We start from the raw sequence: 12983 nt of genomic DNA on the forward strand, positions 1-12983 counted from the left end.
TGCAGGGGGTTCAACTCCCCCGGCGCCAGGCAGGGCTTGGCCACGTGTCTCTCCCGTTTCACCCAGTCCCCTTGGCCCTGCTGGCGGCCGCTCACGCCATCCCCGGCACAGCCCTGCTGTTTGCCCAGCCCCGGGGCTGGGCTTTCCCAGCACGGCCCCGCCATCGCTCTGCGAACCCGCCGACCATCGGGGCTGGCGGCTGGGGCTCCTGCCGCCTCCATGCTGTCCCCGGAGGGTTTGGTGGCCGCAGCTGCGGTGCTCATGGGGCTGGCCGTCCTAGCTTGGTGCCTTTGGGCAGGGAGGCTGGAGGCGCCTGGAGACGTGGGAGAGGAGGAGGAGGAGGAGGAGGAGGAGGAGGAGGAGGAGGAGGAGGGGATCCTCTTCATGGCCGAAGAGGGCTCGGGGCACTGCCGGCTGCTGTGCAAGCCCTCGGCTCTGGCCCAGCACCTGGTGCGGAGCTTGGGGAGATCAGCGGCACTGCGGGGGGGTCGCTGGCCGTGGCCGCGCTGGCCAAAGCTCCAGATGCTCTGGCAGCTCCTGCAGCCACCTGAGCCGGAGCCGGTGGTGGCCCGTGAGCTCCTGCAGCTGCCCGACGCTGGGGTGGTGGCCCTGGACTGGCTCGTGGGGCCGTGGGGGGCTGCGGGTGGCGGTGGGGGGGTCTCCAGCCCAGTGCTGCTGCTCATCCCCAACGCTGCCGGGAAGGTGACGGGGGGGCTGCTGCAGCTGGGGCTGCGGGCGCTGGAGCGGGGCTTCGTCCCTGTCATTTTCAACCGCCGGGGCCACAACGGCTGCCCCCTCACCACCGCCCGGCTCCAGCCCTTCGGGGACCCCGGGGACTTGCGGGAGGCTGTGACCTACCTGCGGTGCCGGCACCCCTCTGCCTCGCTGCTGGCCGTCAGCGAGGGCTCGGGCTCGGGGCTGCTGCTCGCCTACCTGGGGGAGAGCGGCTCCTCCAGCCGCCTGGCCGCCGCCGCCTGCCTCTCCCCCATCTTCCGTGGCCGGGACTGGTTTGAGGCCGGGATGCCCTGGCTTTACGAGTGGCCGCTGCTCCTCCACCTCAAGCAGGGATTGAGCAGGTCAGTGGAGTCCCTTGGGCTTGGGGAGGTGGAGGAGGTACCCCGGGAACCCCTCAGTCATCCCTGGGGGTGTGCATGCGGTGGGTGCTGCTGCCGGCACCGGGAGCCTCAGTGCAGGGGCAGAGGTGCTGAGGGCAGCAAAATGTGCTGGTTAATGAACACCAGCCTGGAGCTGGCTGCCATGGGGCCAGCTGGGCCACCACATGTGTCCTCAGCCTGGCTGGGGCTGCGGCAGCATCTTGGGGTTCCTGAGCTGGGAGATCTGTCACCCCTGGGAGGGATCGGTGAAGCCCCTGTGTGGTGTTGGACCCCTAGGGGTGAGTGGGGCCGGCCCCTTGCCCTGCACTGCCCCTTGTCCCCAGCACCCGACCCTCCTGCTGGCCCTGGGGGGGACTCTGATGTCAACCCATAGCTGGACAGGCGGCTGTGACTGCTGCGTTCCCTTCCCAAGGGGTCTGGGTTCCCTCTTGCCTAACACAGCCAGGCTGGAGTGGGCCAAGCACCGGCTGGGACAGGAGACCTGTCTGCCAAGGCCTTGAGCAAGGGGCACTTCCCCGGGTGGTGCTGAGAGCTTGTGGGGGCAAAGGGATCCTGCAGGTGGGGGCAGATGGGGGCCAAAAAAATGCAGGTAAACCCAAAAACATAGGGGCAAACAGGTGACGGGTGCAGCCGTGCAGCAAGGTACAGTGCTTACTGCAGGGATGGGGTATTGGGGGGTGGGCAGCAGAGGGTCTCCCCCCTCCCTATTTCCCGATACCCACTGCAAATGCTGCTGTCACGGCAACGGAATGGGAGTGCCGGCTGTCTCCCGTTGTCATGGCATCCGGGCTGCGCTGTGGGGACCCTCCAGGATCCCTGGCAAGGGGCTGGGATGGCCCTCCCGAGCCCTTCTGGGGCTGGGACAGTCGAGGTCACCCCTATTCCCTGCATGAAGGGCAGGACTGTCGAGCAGCCCATGGGCAGACGAGCTGGTGGCACCCACGCCGCAGCATCCCTGTAGCCCCCAGCTCCAAGTGCCATCCCTATGACCCTCCACCCCTCTGGCAGCACGCTCCAGCCCCTGCCAACATTCCCTGTGTTCCCCATGCCGTACAGTATCCCCATGTCCCCCCGTCCATAGCAACATCCCCGAAGTCCCCAGCACATCCATACGGGGACATCCAGTGTCCCCATAGCTCGCAGCATTCCCCAGCCCCCCGGCGGCATCCCTGCACCTCCAAGCCCACGGCGGCCGCCCCATTCCCGCAGGTACGCGGGGGCCCTGGCCGAGGTGGTGGACATGGACATGCTCCTGGGCAGCCGCTCGCTGCGGGAGCTGGAAGAAACCCTCTTTTGCCGGACCCGGAGCCGCCCCACCAGCTGGGAGTGCTACTGGGAGCGCAACGAGCCCCTGCGCGACGCGGACGAGGCGGCGGTGCCGGTGCTGTGCCTCTGCAGCGCCGACGACCCCGTGCGCGGCCCCCCGGCCCAGAGCCTGCCCACGGAGCTCTTCCGCAGCAGCCCCTACTTCTTCCTGCTGCTGACCCCGCACGGGGGGCACTGCGGCTTCCCCCGGCGGCGGCCGGGGCGCTGCTGGGCCCACGAGGCCGTGCTGGAATATTTCAGGGCCATGGCCGAGTTCCTGCGGACGGAGGAGCGGAGGAAGGGGCTGCCGCGGCCCCGCAGGTGGGGGGGTCCCTCCGTCGAGCCCCCCGTGTTCACCTGGCAGAGGTCCTACACGCGGTAGCCCCCACCCCCCCCCAGGGCAGGGTTTCACAAAGGCAGGCAGACACTCCGTGTACTAAAATTACTTTATTACAGTTGATTTTTTTTTTTTAACATTTCCTTTGCTATGATACAAAGGATACTTACAAACAAAATATTACATATGACCTTATTTTTTTTTTCTCTTCTCTTATTTTCTGACAACTTGGTAACAGCTTTAAATGCACAATCTATACAATTAATACAGGTTATATATGAGCTATAATGTATGTTGAACCAGAAGAATACCAGAATACTGACAATATACTGTACATTAAGCCTTACCAGTTAGTGCTCGTGGCATTTTCTACAAGAAGGAAAACGCACACCTGTAGATTCACTCATACCAGCTGGTGCTACCAGACACGGAAGCAGGAAGGAGTTTAATTCCCCTGGTTAAATCCTTCGTGGCCCATCACCGTGGTGCTGAGCCTGGAAACCTCAGACCAGTGTTCATAGTAAAACAGCAGATATGTGTGTGTTTTTTTCTATCTAATGCTCTGTGGCACAGCACGGCGCCATCCAGGCTTGGCCATACGTGGATGATGCCCCAGAGCAAATGGCCACGGCCCTGGGGCCGGGCGCTGGGCGAGCTCTTGTTGGGGAGCTGGACCTCGTTGGGGAGGGGGAGAGGAGGAAGAGGAGGAGGAGAGGAAAAGCAGCAATAGCTTTGCTGTCATCAGCAGGCAGCTCCTGGGTTTGTGCACATGAACAGGCGGGTGCCAAGGGGGGAAGAGCAAGCCCAAGGCACGGCGCTCCCGGCACGGCTCCGAGCCCGGCCGCACACGGAGCTCGTGCGCGGCAAACCCTCCACGGGGTCGGGCAGCAGCTGCCCTGTGGTCACCTCCTCACCAGGAAAGGTTTGCTTTTGTTTCGCAGCCAAAGCCAGAGGTGTGTGGCTACAGGTGTGCACTTCCCCTCCTCCTGCCGGGGTCTACATCGCACTGATAAGGTTACATTTTTGTTTTTTATTTAATTTTTTTTTCCTTTTTAAAGCAACCAGCAAGTGAAGCATTTTTTTAGTTGACTGGCAAAAAGACCTGGCATTTGCACAAAAGCTGCAAATGGAAAAGAGCCATCCCCTCCTCCCACCCGCTGCATCCCAGCCCAGAAAAATCCCAAACTGTTGGCGGAAGAAAGAAAAAAAAAACACAACAGGGGTGGAGGAGAGGAAGGGGAGGGGGAACAGGTTGGAAAATACCAGGTTTGAGTTAACATTTCCTTGACTTCACACAATGCTTGTGCAAAAAGAAACACCCACCCACCCCCCCCCCCCCCCCCCCCCCAACAAACAAAAAACCCAAACCCAGAAACATGCTGGAAATAATGAAAACAAATGGAAAGTAATATATAAAATTAAAAATATAAATAGGATGTCTGGCTGACTGCTGGTAGAAGAATAGGTCATTTAGGTTACAAAAAGGAATATACATTCAAGAGGCTCTGAACCCAGTGGGGTAACTGATGTTAAACTTGTGTTAATAGTTAGGCTAGAATTCTCAAGTTTGTCTTTAAAATCTTCACAACACAAGCAAGCTATTTTTAAAAAATATACACTATACACACCTCACACAGCTTCTCCTATCCGTATTACACACGTTACGCTACCCTCCCATCCACTACACCGGGGGGGGGGTCCCACGGCCAAGGGGCCCGGGGTGTCCCCCCATCCCGTCCCGACCCCCCGGCCCCGCGGTGGCGGTGGGGCAGCGATGGCTGCGGGGCCGGGCAGGTCGCTTGGCCCCTCCACGTCTTACCACAACCTTCTCAAAGCATTTACAAGTCACCAAAGGGCTGTAGCCTTTTATGTTATACACACTTCACTTTGCAACGTTAATTATTTACATCAGGGCTGCCCCCCCATCTTTTAGCTGTTTCTAGGCAGGTAAAAAAAAATGTTCTTTTTCCAAGCAAGCAGGGGGAAGAGCTGCGGGGGGTTAGGAGGGAAGAAAAGCTGAAGAAAGGAAGCGGGTGGTTTGCTTGCCAGAAGCCAAACCCGTACGCGCACGTCTGCCTCTCCTTCTCTGATCCTTGAATCCTTACAAGCTCCCATTCCCTACAACCTCCAGGACAACCAGACCCGGAGAGCACAGCCTCACCGGCGCTCAAACTCCTCTGCTCGCAGCTTCCCGGGATGCTCAGCCCAGCTACTGACTCACAGGCCTGCCTCTGCCACAGGACACGGAGCACAAATCCTGACCATTCCTAGGAGCCCATGCCTCACTCAGCAGCAGGTCTTGCAGGGCAAGCCAGCTGCAGTAGGGCAGGGACACCAGGACCCCCACAAGACATCACACTGCACCCCCAAACTTGCTCTTGGCAGCTGCCACCAGCCACAGTTGGGCTCTGCCGGAGCCGTGCAGAGGCAGCGGCCGCTGACTTCAGCTCGTCAACAACCCTGCACTGATTTCTGCACTCTGCTGAGCTCAGAGTTGCCATAGAAATGTGTGATCCTGGCACTAAAAGCAGGCAACGGTCTCAAATCAAAGTCTTTTTTTGTTTCGGTTTTTTTCCTCCAGTAGATTTAGATGAACTCGGGTTTAAGACAAAAGCAGTTGGAAGGGGAAAAACAGATCATTTCTAGAGAGACTGAAAACATAGTCACAAGCCGGTATTAAACTGCAGCAAAGAACCTGAACTTGGTTCCCGTTGAGTTCAGCTCCAGAGCAAGCTCGAAGCCACCGCTCTGTCCCTCGCACTGCCCTCCGTGCGGCACACGACGCTCATGGGAAGGAGATTCCACACAGCCATCAGGGAAAACCCAGCCGGAGGCTGGAAGCCGAAAGCCCCGGGCGAGCGGCTGTTGGCCTCCCCAGCTCGCAACAGTTAAGCACAAATTCCTTACAGCATCACTGGACAAGTCTCAGGGATTAGGTGCATGCTGAACTACGACTGGCAATTACAGTAGCTTTTTGCTAGCTGGCACATACTGTATCTATAAATTTTAGTACAAAAACTTAAAAAATACAGAAACTAGGTCAATTTGTTAACTACATATTTACAGATAATTACAATTCTTTTCACTGACAATAATTAAACTAATTGTCAGTGAAAATTCAAACTGTGCATGTTCTGAGGTACCCGTACTCAAGGGTGGGGAGCGGGGCAGGGGGCCGGAGGGGCGAGGTGGGGGGAAGTTTCCCCCCGGGTTTGTTCACATCCGTGGGGGCAATGCTCGGCCCTCCTGGTTCCTGGTCTCACTGTGTGCACTCAGAGAAAGCAAGGAGAGCGGGAGCTGATATTGGGGTCTATTTTCCCTAGGACATGGCTTTAGGATGTTTTGAGGATGCCAGGCAGGTGCAGAGCCAATGGCCATGTACCAAACTGCCTTCTCCCCCCCAGGGAGCCTTCAGGTGAAGTGCAAGTATCGAGACCCACAGCTCAGTGGTTAAGGTGCTTGTTTGCCGGCAAATCCGATTTACTAAGTCCCTCTCTAGCTGACAAAGGGCTCTCCTTCCCCCGGAGAAGGGGGCAGGGATGCAGCAGGCAGCATCACGGCCCCAGCTGGCTGAAGCTCATTGCGCAACAGGAACCCGGGTTATCTGCCGCCACCGCTCCCTGGTGGGGTGATGTTTACTAAAACCACTAGATCTATCAGGTTTTCTTATTTTCTGGCTGTAAACAGCAACCCCCAACCCTCCAAAGCGCCTCACATGGATTTCTCAAAAGACTCCGGCTCAATTCATTTGTAAAAGTGCAAACTCAAACAACCATAGCAGAGGGACAGTGACCAGCATCCCTGCCTGGCTATCTACTGCTCCTCTGTCCTTGGCACATGGCTCTGGGCTCACTGTGGGCCAGCACTGGGGTGGGAACATCCCACAGGCAGGAGCACAGCCAAAGACAACACTACTCCTTGGGAAAGGGTAAGAATGACCCAACCAAATCTGAGTCTCTCCTGAAAGACTTGCAAGAGACCTTCCAAAAGGGACAGAGGGAAAATTGCCTCCTAATTCTCCAGTAGCACAAAGAGAGCCCAGGGTTGGCATTCTGCTGAGCTGGCAGGTGTCCTTGGGGAAAATGCGTGACCTGACACAGGCGAGAACTGCTTATCCCCTGAACTGACAGATGCCTCCCTAAGATGGGGTCTGTAGAGGACAAAGGAGGAGGTGAGAAGGGTCTTCACAGCTTGAGGAGCTGGTGGTGTCCAGCATGGCACTCGCCCCTCTACTATGAGAAAAACCAGGGCAAGATTTACTAGAACTGCAGAGCAAGCACCCAGGAGAGGAATGAGGCCATCCGCTGCTGGCTGGACTTGAGTGACGAAGCACACAGGCCTAAGAAGAATAAAGAATGGACCAAGAGCATCTCTGTGTGTATATATGTATGTATAGACCGTACACACACGTGTACTTTAAATCTTCCAATTTGGCTTCTCTTTTGCCCCTCCACACAACCTAAGAACCTCCAGGTATCAGACACACGCCAAGGCCATCAGTGTTCAGAGCTAGAGGCGGCTCCACCTCAGGAATGCCAAAAGCCAGTGCCGGTGCAGCGAGCCAAGACCGTGCCGGGCTTGTGATCTTTCGTGGCGAGACGCAGCTGGGGACTCTGAGCTCAGCCTGCTGAGCACTTCACCGGCCCACTCGCCGCCTCCCCAGCAGATCCCTACATTGCCTCCACTGCTTGCCTATCGCTAAACCGTCTTGTTTTCTTCTCTGCTGCCTTCTGACTTTCTGGTACCCTCAGGGAGCTCCTTCCTCTCCTTTACAGCACACCCACAGCAGCTACCTACCCTCTCACGCCCCAGAAAAAGCAAGCTGCAATTAGCAGGGCTGCACTTCAGCGAGGGTTCAGCCCTAGCACAGCCTGTGCCACGTCAGTGCCCTCGCCCTGAGAGCCCTGCTGCGGGGTTGCTTTTGCTCCCAAACAGGAGTGCTAAAGAACAGCAGAACTGAAGTGCCCTGACAGAAATGCACAGCATGAGGTGTGTATGCACCTATACCCACACACACGTACATACAGAGTATATAAATATATACAAATGAGATACCATATATATATCCAGAGAGATGTGCGTATTCAACAGAGTAATGGTAGACAGTGGTACGATAGGATTTATTGCCTCTCAAGAAATGGCACGTAAGCAGGGTCGAGGGGCTGGGAGCCTGGAGGCGAAGGGTCCTGGGGGGTTAAACAACAGCACGGCCCCAGGACCACCCCAGCTGCACCCCCGTGCAGGTCACAGCGAGTGTGCAGCGCACATTCTTCCAGCATGGGAGGGCTGGGTGGGACACAGAACGATGCCAGGCAAGTAATGGCTGCAGGGAATTTTTCTGTGGAAAGTTTGGTATCACACCACGTATTTAGTTGTTCAGCCTCTTTGAAGCTCACAGGCTTGGAGGGAATGCAGGTGAAACAGAGCTGTGGCCTCCATTTCAGCGCTGCATCCGAGGAAGAAAGCACGAAACGTTCAACATGGACAGGAGAGGTGGCTGCTGGCTCCCTGGGACCATGGAGAACAAGGAAAATGTGGTCCCTTTCACTGATTTTAAATAAAATCAAAGGAAATTCGAATCAGAGGTAAAAATGCTGGCTACTCTGTTTTTTCCATCTCTGGGCTAAGCTACACCAGAACTTCAGGTCGTTGCAGAGGGGAGAGAAAAATAACCACAGAAAAGAGATTTCAGGGGTCAAGCTGGTGATTTGAAAATACTGCAATAAAGTTTGCAAAGTAGTCCACACAGAAGAGTTCCCCAGTGTTAAATATGAATGTAAGAGATGCAAGAGAACATCTTTGCTGAGGTACTGGAGTAGTTTCCACAATTTACAGATTACAGTAATTTTAAAACCAAAGTTAGGGCATGACTGCAATGAGCACAACATGGAGCAATTGGCCTCACTTTTTAAAACACTTTACTTTTAAAAATAAAGAGTTTGCAAACTGATTCAGAGAGTGTTTGCATCTCTAGTGCACAGTTGTTCATGTATCTCAGAAATAAACCTGAGATACATTAAAATTCTCAACACCAAGGGCCTCCTCAAATACCTCCAAGGCACAGCCTGACCCTGAGTTCCTCTGGCTACAGCTGTATAATGAGGTACTTCCTCTCGAGATCAGGCAGTTTTGGGACAGCTTTTCTTCCCCCACGTACACACAGGGACACACACATTTAGACCAGTTGATCTGAATCAGTTTTTGCAAACTATTTTAATTAAAATATTAACTTGTTGGAATAGTCCAGGTCTGCACATGATATACATGTAAAAATGGTTACTACACAATTCTTTTTGAATACAAAAAAGCCAATATGGGATAGCCATCATCTGGATTCAGCATTCAGTCATGCTTGACATTACACAAAGAGATGTGTTGAGAGTATTCTGTTGAAGTAGCTCAATTTAAGCCAGAGACTTTGACCAAATTCCAACCATAACAGAAGCAGAAGAATGAACCCACTGAACTTGCAGGTATAGCCTGTCCCCACTGTAGCTGCTGCTGTTTGGGATAGAGGAGCTGAACTCAAAATGCTGTGTTAGCACCATGCTTTGGGCACACCCTCCACACTCACATGGTAAACCCAATACAATTTTGGCCTTTCATTTGGTTTTATCTCTCTCCAAACCTAGGAAAACACAGGTACCTTTCCTAAATGAGTTTCGCTGCATTTCAACAACACTGCAATGCAAAAGAATGACCCCAAAACATCCAATTCCACATAAAAACATAGCAGAGGAAAGGACAGGACAATTCACAATCACCACCTGCCCCTGGGAGCATCCAGAGGCACCTCCATGGGACCCACGCCTCATCCCAGGCTTCTGTCAACTGTTAGTACTACAGAACTCCTGACTAAGAGGCTGCTCAAACATATTTTGGTGGAGTTTCCATCTTCAATTAGAGTGATACACTACGTCAAGATGTTAGAAATCCCAGCTGGATTCACCAGACTCTGGCAGAGAGTTAAGGATTGGGAGTGGATGTTAATTTAGCTAACGAAAGAACGCCGCCCTGTTGAGTACTGAACAGCAGCGAGACACTATTTACTATATAAATATGTCACGTGGACAAACACATTCGGAAAACCTCGCTTTTGAGCCCTATAAACATATTAAAGGCAAATCCTAGAGTTAGCAGCTAGTGTTTTCTTCAAGATGATTAGTGTGCAAGGAAAAACATTTACAAAGAACCCTGGCTGGTCAGTCCCCAAGACGGAAATCTTTGCCTCAAACCAAACTTCATCTACCTGTTCTTCCCACAGTCCTGGCTGACCCAGACCGTCCTGGCACTGGCACGAGAGCATGGGGGCATCTCTGGTTCCCAGCACTAAGGGATGACGTGATGCCACAAAGTCGTTCAGTTATGAGACTCCCTTATCACTGTATGGATTTCACAACCTCCTTTGCTTCCTTTCAGTAGTACAGCAGCTCCACTGAGCCCTCTGGAAGTAGTGCCTTCTCACATGGTGTGATACGCTGCCAAAATATCACGGCATCTCAAGGGACTGTAAAAGTTGTGAAGTATTGCAGCAATGAAAATAATAAAAAAGGAGCCTCACATGCAGCAAGATCTACAGTGGTGATGTGGGTTAGTCATCAGCTGGGAAAGAGTCATTGGCTCAGCTCCTCCTGGTACACCATGGCAACTAAACATTTCAACAGTTGGCTACATGCTACATGTAAACAGGAAATTGCAACAAGCCAAAAAGGTACTAAATTGGTGGATGTAGTGTGTAATAATGAAAAACCCGATCAATGGCATTTTGTGACTATGGCATCCCTCAAAACACCTCTGGCATTTGAGACTGATTGGCTGAAAGTCTAAACATTTCTGAATGGAGCAAAAAGGACTACGCTGGGCTCCAAGAATTATTCTGATGCTTAGCTAAAATGAGATGTCACAGTATTAGCTGTACAAGTGCATTACTTACGCTCCTCTGCCCAACCTCATCTGAGCTACCAGCAGCACAGTCGGGGAGTGCCAAAGCAGACAGACAATTTCAAACATTCCTAGCCTGTTCTCTCCAGACAGGTTTACCTACAGAGTTCTCGGGCAGCTGACCAGTGCCTTCTGAGAGAATGTCACTTCTTACACGACACGGAGCGGGCACTTGGGTAGAAGGGCCCTGTTAAGCCCTGGTGTCTCTTGGCCTCTCTTCTCACCTTCTTCCTCACCTACAACTCTTTGAAAATGCCTCTTGGCAGAGGCAATACCCTAGAAATTTATCCAATGTAATGACAAATAAAAATGGAACAGAAGATCCAGCTGTTCCTCCCCTGGATGTTGGTTTAAAGGCAGCTTGCCTGGTTTTTGCAGGGTGGCAGATCGAAATTTATGGACATGGGAGGAGGTCTCCGTTCTCCCTCAGACTTCCTACATGGATGGCATGATGAGGGCAGTCTGAGGCCCTTCTGTCCTGTCAGTGTGATGACCACCAGCCAACTCTTCTGACTAATTGCATATATTTCTCAGACGCCCTCCCAAGACCCCTCCAAAAAGTAAAAAAAAAAAACAGAACAAAACAAAAACCAACAACAAAACAAAAAACCAAAAACCACCCCCCCAAACCCTGCAGCCAAATACTATGACATCCCAGTTAGTAAACACAAAACATAATGCTTTACAAAATGAATACAATATTCCATGTGCACCCAGCTTCCACACGTCAGCACCGCACTGAGGAGGCTGCTGGGCTGGTGTCTGTAGGCAGTTTCTGTTGGCAGACAGCTCCAGTGGAATTGCCACCCTCAGTTATTGTTTAAGTTATGTATAAGACATGTGTGAACCATTGGATATTTGTGAAGTAACACTTGTGCTCCTGCTCATGCCCTGCTCCGTCCGTCCCCCAGAAGCTGTCCGCCTCAGAGCCTGGGGGCTGTTGCGGACCCCTATAGCACTACTTCGAGGTACCCCCTGCATGGGCCCCGAGGGGTGACCCCATGGCTGGGGTCCACCTTGCATTGGATGGCCCCAAGCTTGCGGTGGGCCACCCATGGGATGACCCCAGTGAGGTCCTGCACCCCCAGTAGGATTGTGGGACCAGCCAGAAGCTCCCGGGTAGCTGTGGCTGAACGCCTCGGGGGAGAGATTAGAAAGAACCATATTACTAAAACCTAGCCTCATGCTTTCTGAGTCAAAGGCTTCGATCTCGCGAGCTTGACGCTCCAGCAGGCTTCGTATCCGCTCGGTGCGCTCATTCTGCAACGCCAGCATCTCCTCCTCAATCTAGGAAGGAAAAAAAGAGACAGTCTGTAGCAGCAGGACAGGCACAGCCTCTGGAGGACCTGAAACAGCTACTGAGGGACCTTCTCCCTGTGTTTGTGCAGGAAACTGGCTCTAGATCAGATGTCCATGGACATGCAGTCTGGTCTGAAGACAAAAGGGTGAATTTTTTAAGGGTTAAGTCCCGCAGACCCGCACAGGCCAAAGCATGGTGAACACCAATTGGAGGGTGTTGGTCCCTGTTCCCTGGTGAATACACAAATTTGAGGGATGCAAATCCAAAGTGTGCACTGATATCAACAGCTTGACATAGATTAATCTTTTAAGATGCAGCAAAGTCTACAGCCTCCATAGAAGCCTACTGGGAAAGCACCTTCAGGTGCAGCCTGCCAATACAGCTCATGGTGACCTTCACTGTTTGTAGCTGAGTCTGATGATGATTATGATGATGACTGCTTTTTTCTCCAGGATTCAATGAACAAGCCCACATTCAGCTTCCTCCCTAATGTTCACTGGCCAGATTTTCTTAGCTCATGTATTTATCACCTCCTTTCCTAATTTGGTTTTCTCATATTTCACTGCCCTGACACTTTCTCCAGGGTGTGTGGCTGAAGGACACAGGCTGAGTTGTGTGGCAGATTATTAGCTAGATGATATGCAAGCTGGCAACACCAATTTCTCCCCCATAATGGTGTTCCAAATTGGTTTCCAAGATTACTTTGGTAGGGGCACTGGGATCAGCGCTCTAAGTACTGAAAACACAGGACTATGGCCTCCTGACACCCATCAGACAGTGATGAAAGCCTTTCTTATTGAAATCTTTGCAGTCAGGTGGAGAACCAAAACCCATTATCTTCTTGCCAGAACTGAAAAAGCTACTTTTGGCCTCAGTGAAAAAGACCAAATGGGGAAAAAGCAGCAGCCAAGACTTCTAGCATAGCTCAGTGGCATCTCCCTGCTGTCAGCAGCAACACGGCCAAGAGGTGTTATCTCAGTCTGTG

The 12983-nt window shown here is 53.0% G+C and overlaps 2 protein-coding genes across 5 annotated transcripts in view; one reads left to right on the top strand and one right to left on the bottom strand.

Moving 5' to 3' along the window:
• The first annotated feature begins 40 nt into the window (after nt 1-40).
• Nucleotides 41-4095, top strand: ABHD15 (abhydrolase domain containing 15). The gene is made up of 2 exons (XM_048324577.1): nt 41-1076; nt 2325-4095. The coding sequence occupies exons 1-2, from the start codon at nt 220-222 to the stop codon at nt 2800-2802; spliced, it is 1335 nt and encodes a 444-aa protein (XP_048180534.1). The 5' UTR covers nt 41-219; the 3' UTR covers nt 2803-4095.
• A 4856-nt stretch (nt 4096-8951) lies between these two features.
• The window catches only part of TAOK1 (TAO kinase 1), a 62993-nt gene continuing 58961 nt past the window's right edge, over nt 8952-12983 (bottom strand). For all 4 annotated transcript variants that reach the window (XM_048324565.1, XM_048324562.1, XM_048324564.1 and 1 more), the window contains one exon: nt 8952-11985. In XM_048324565.1, coding sequence (XP_048180522.1) covers nt 11524-11985 — 462 coding nt within the window. In that variant the 3' untranslated portion in view covers nt 8952-11523. The remainder of the gene's footprint in view (nt 11986-12983) is intronic.

This window comes from Corvus hawaiiensis, chromosome 20 (genome assembly GCF_020740725.1).
Source record: "Corvus hawaiiensis isolate bCorHaw1 chromosome 20, bCorHaw1.pri.cur, whole genome shotgun sequence".
Lineage (NCBI taxonomy): Eukaryota > Metazoa > Chordata > Aves > Passeriformes > Corvidae > Corvus > Corvus hawaiiensis.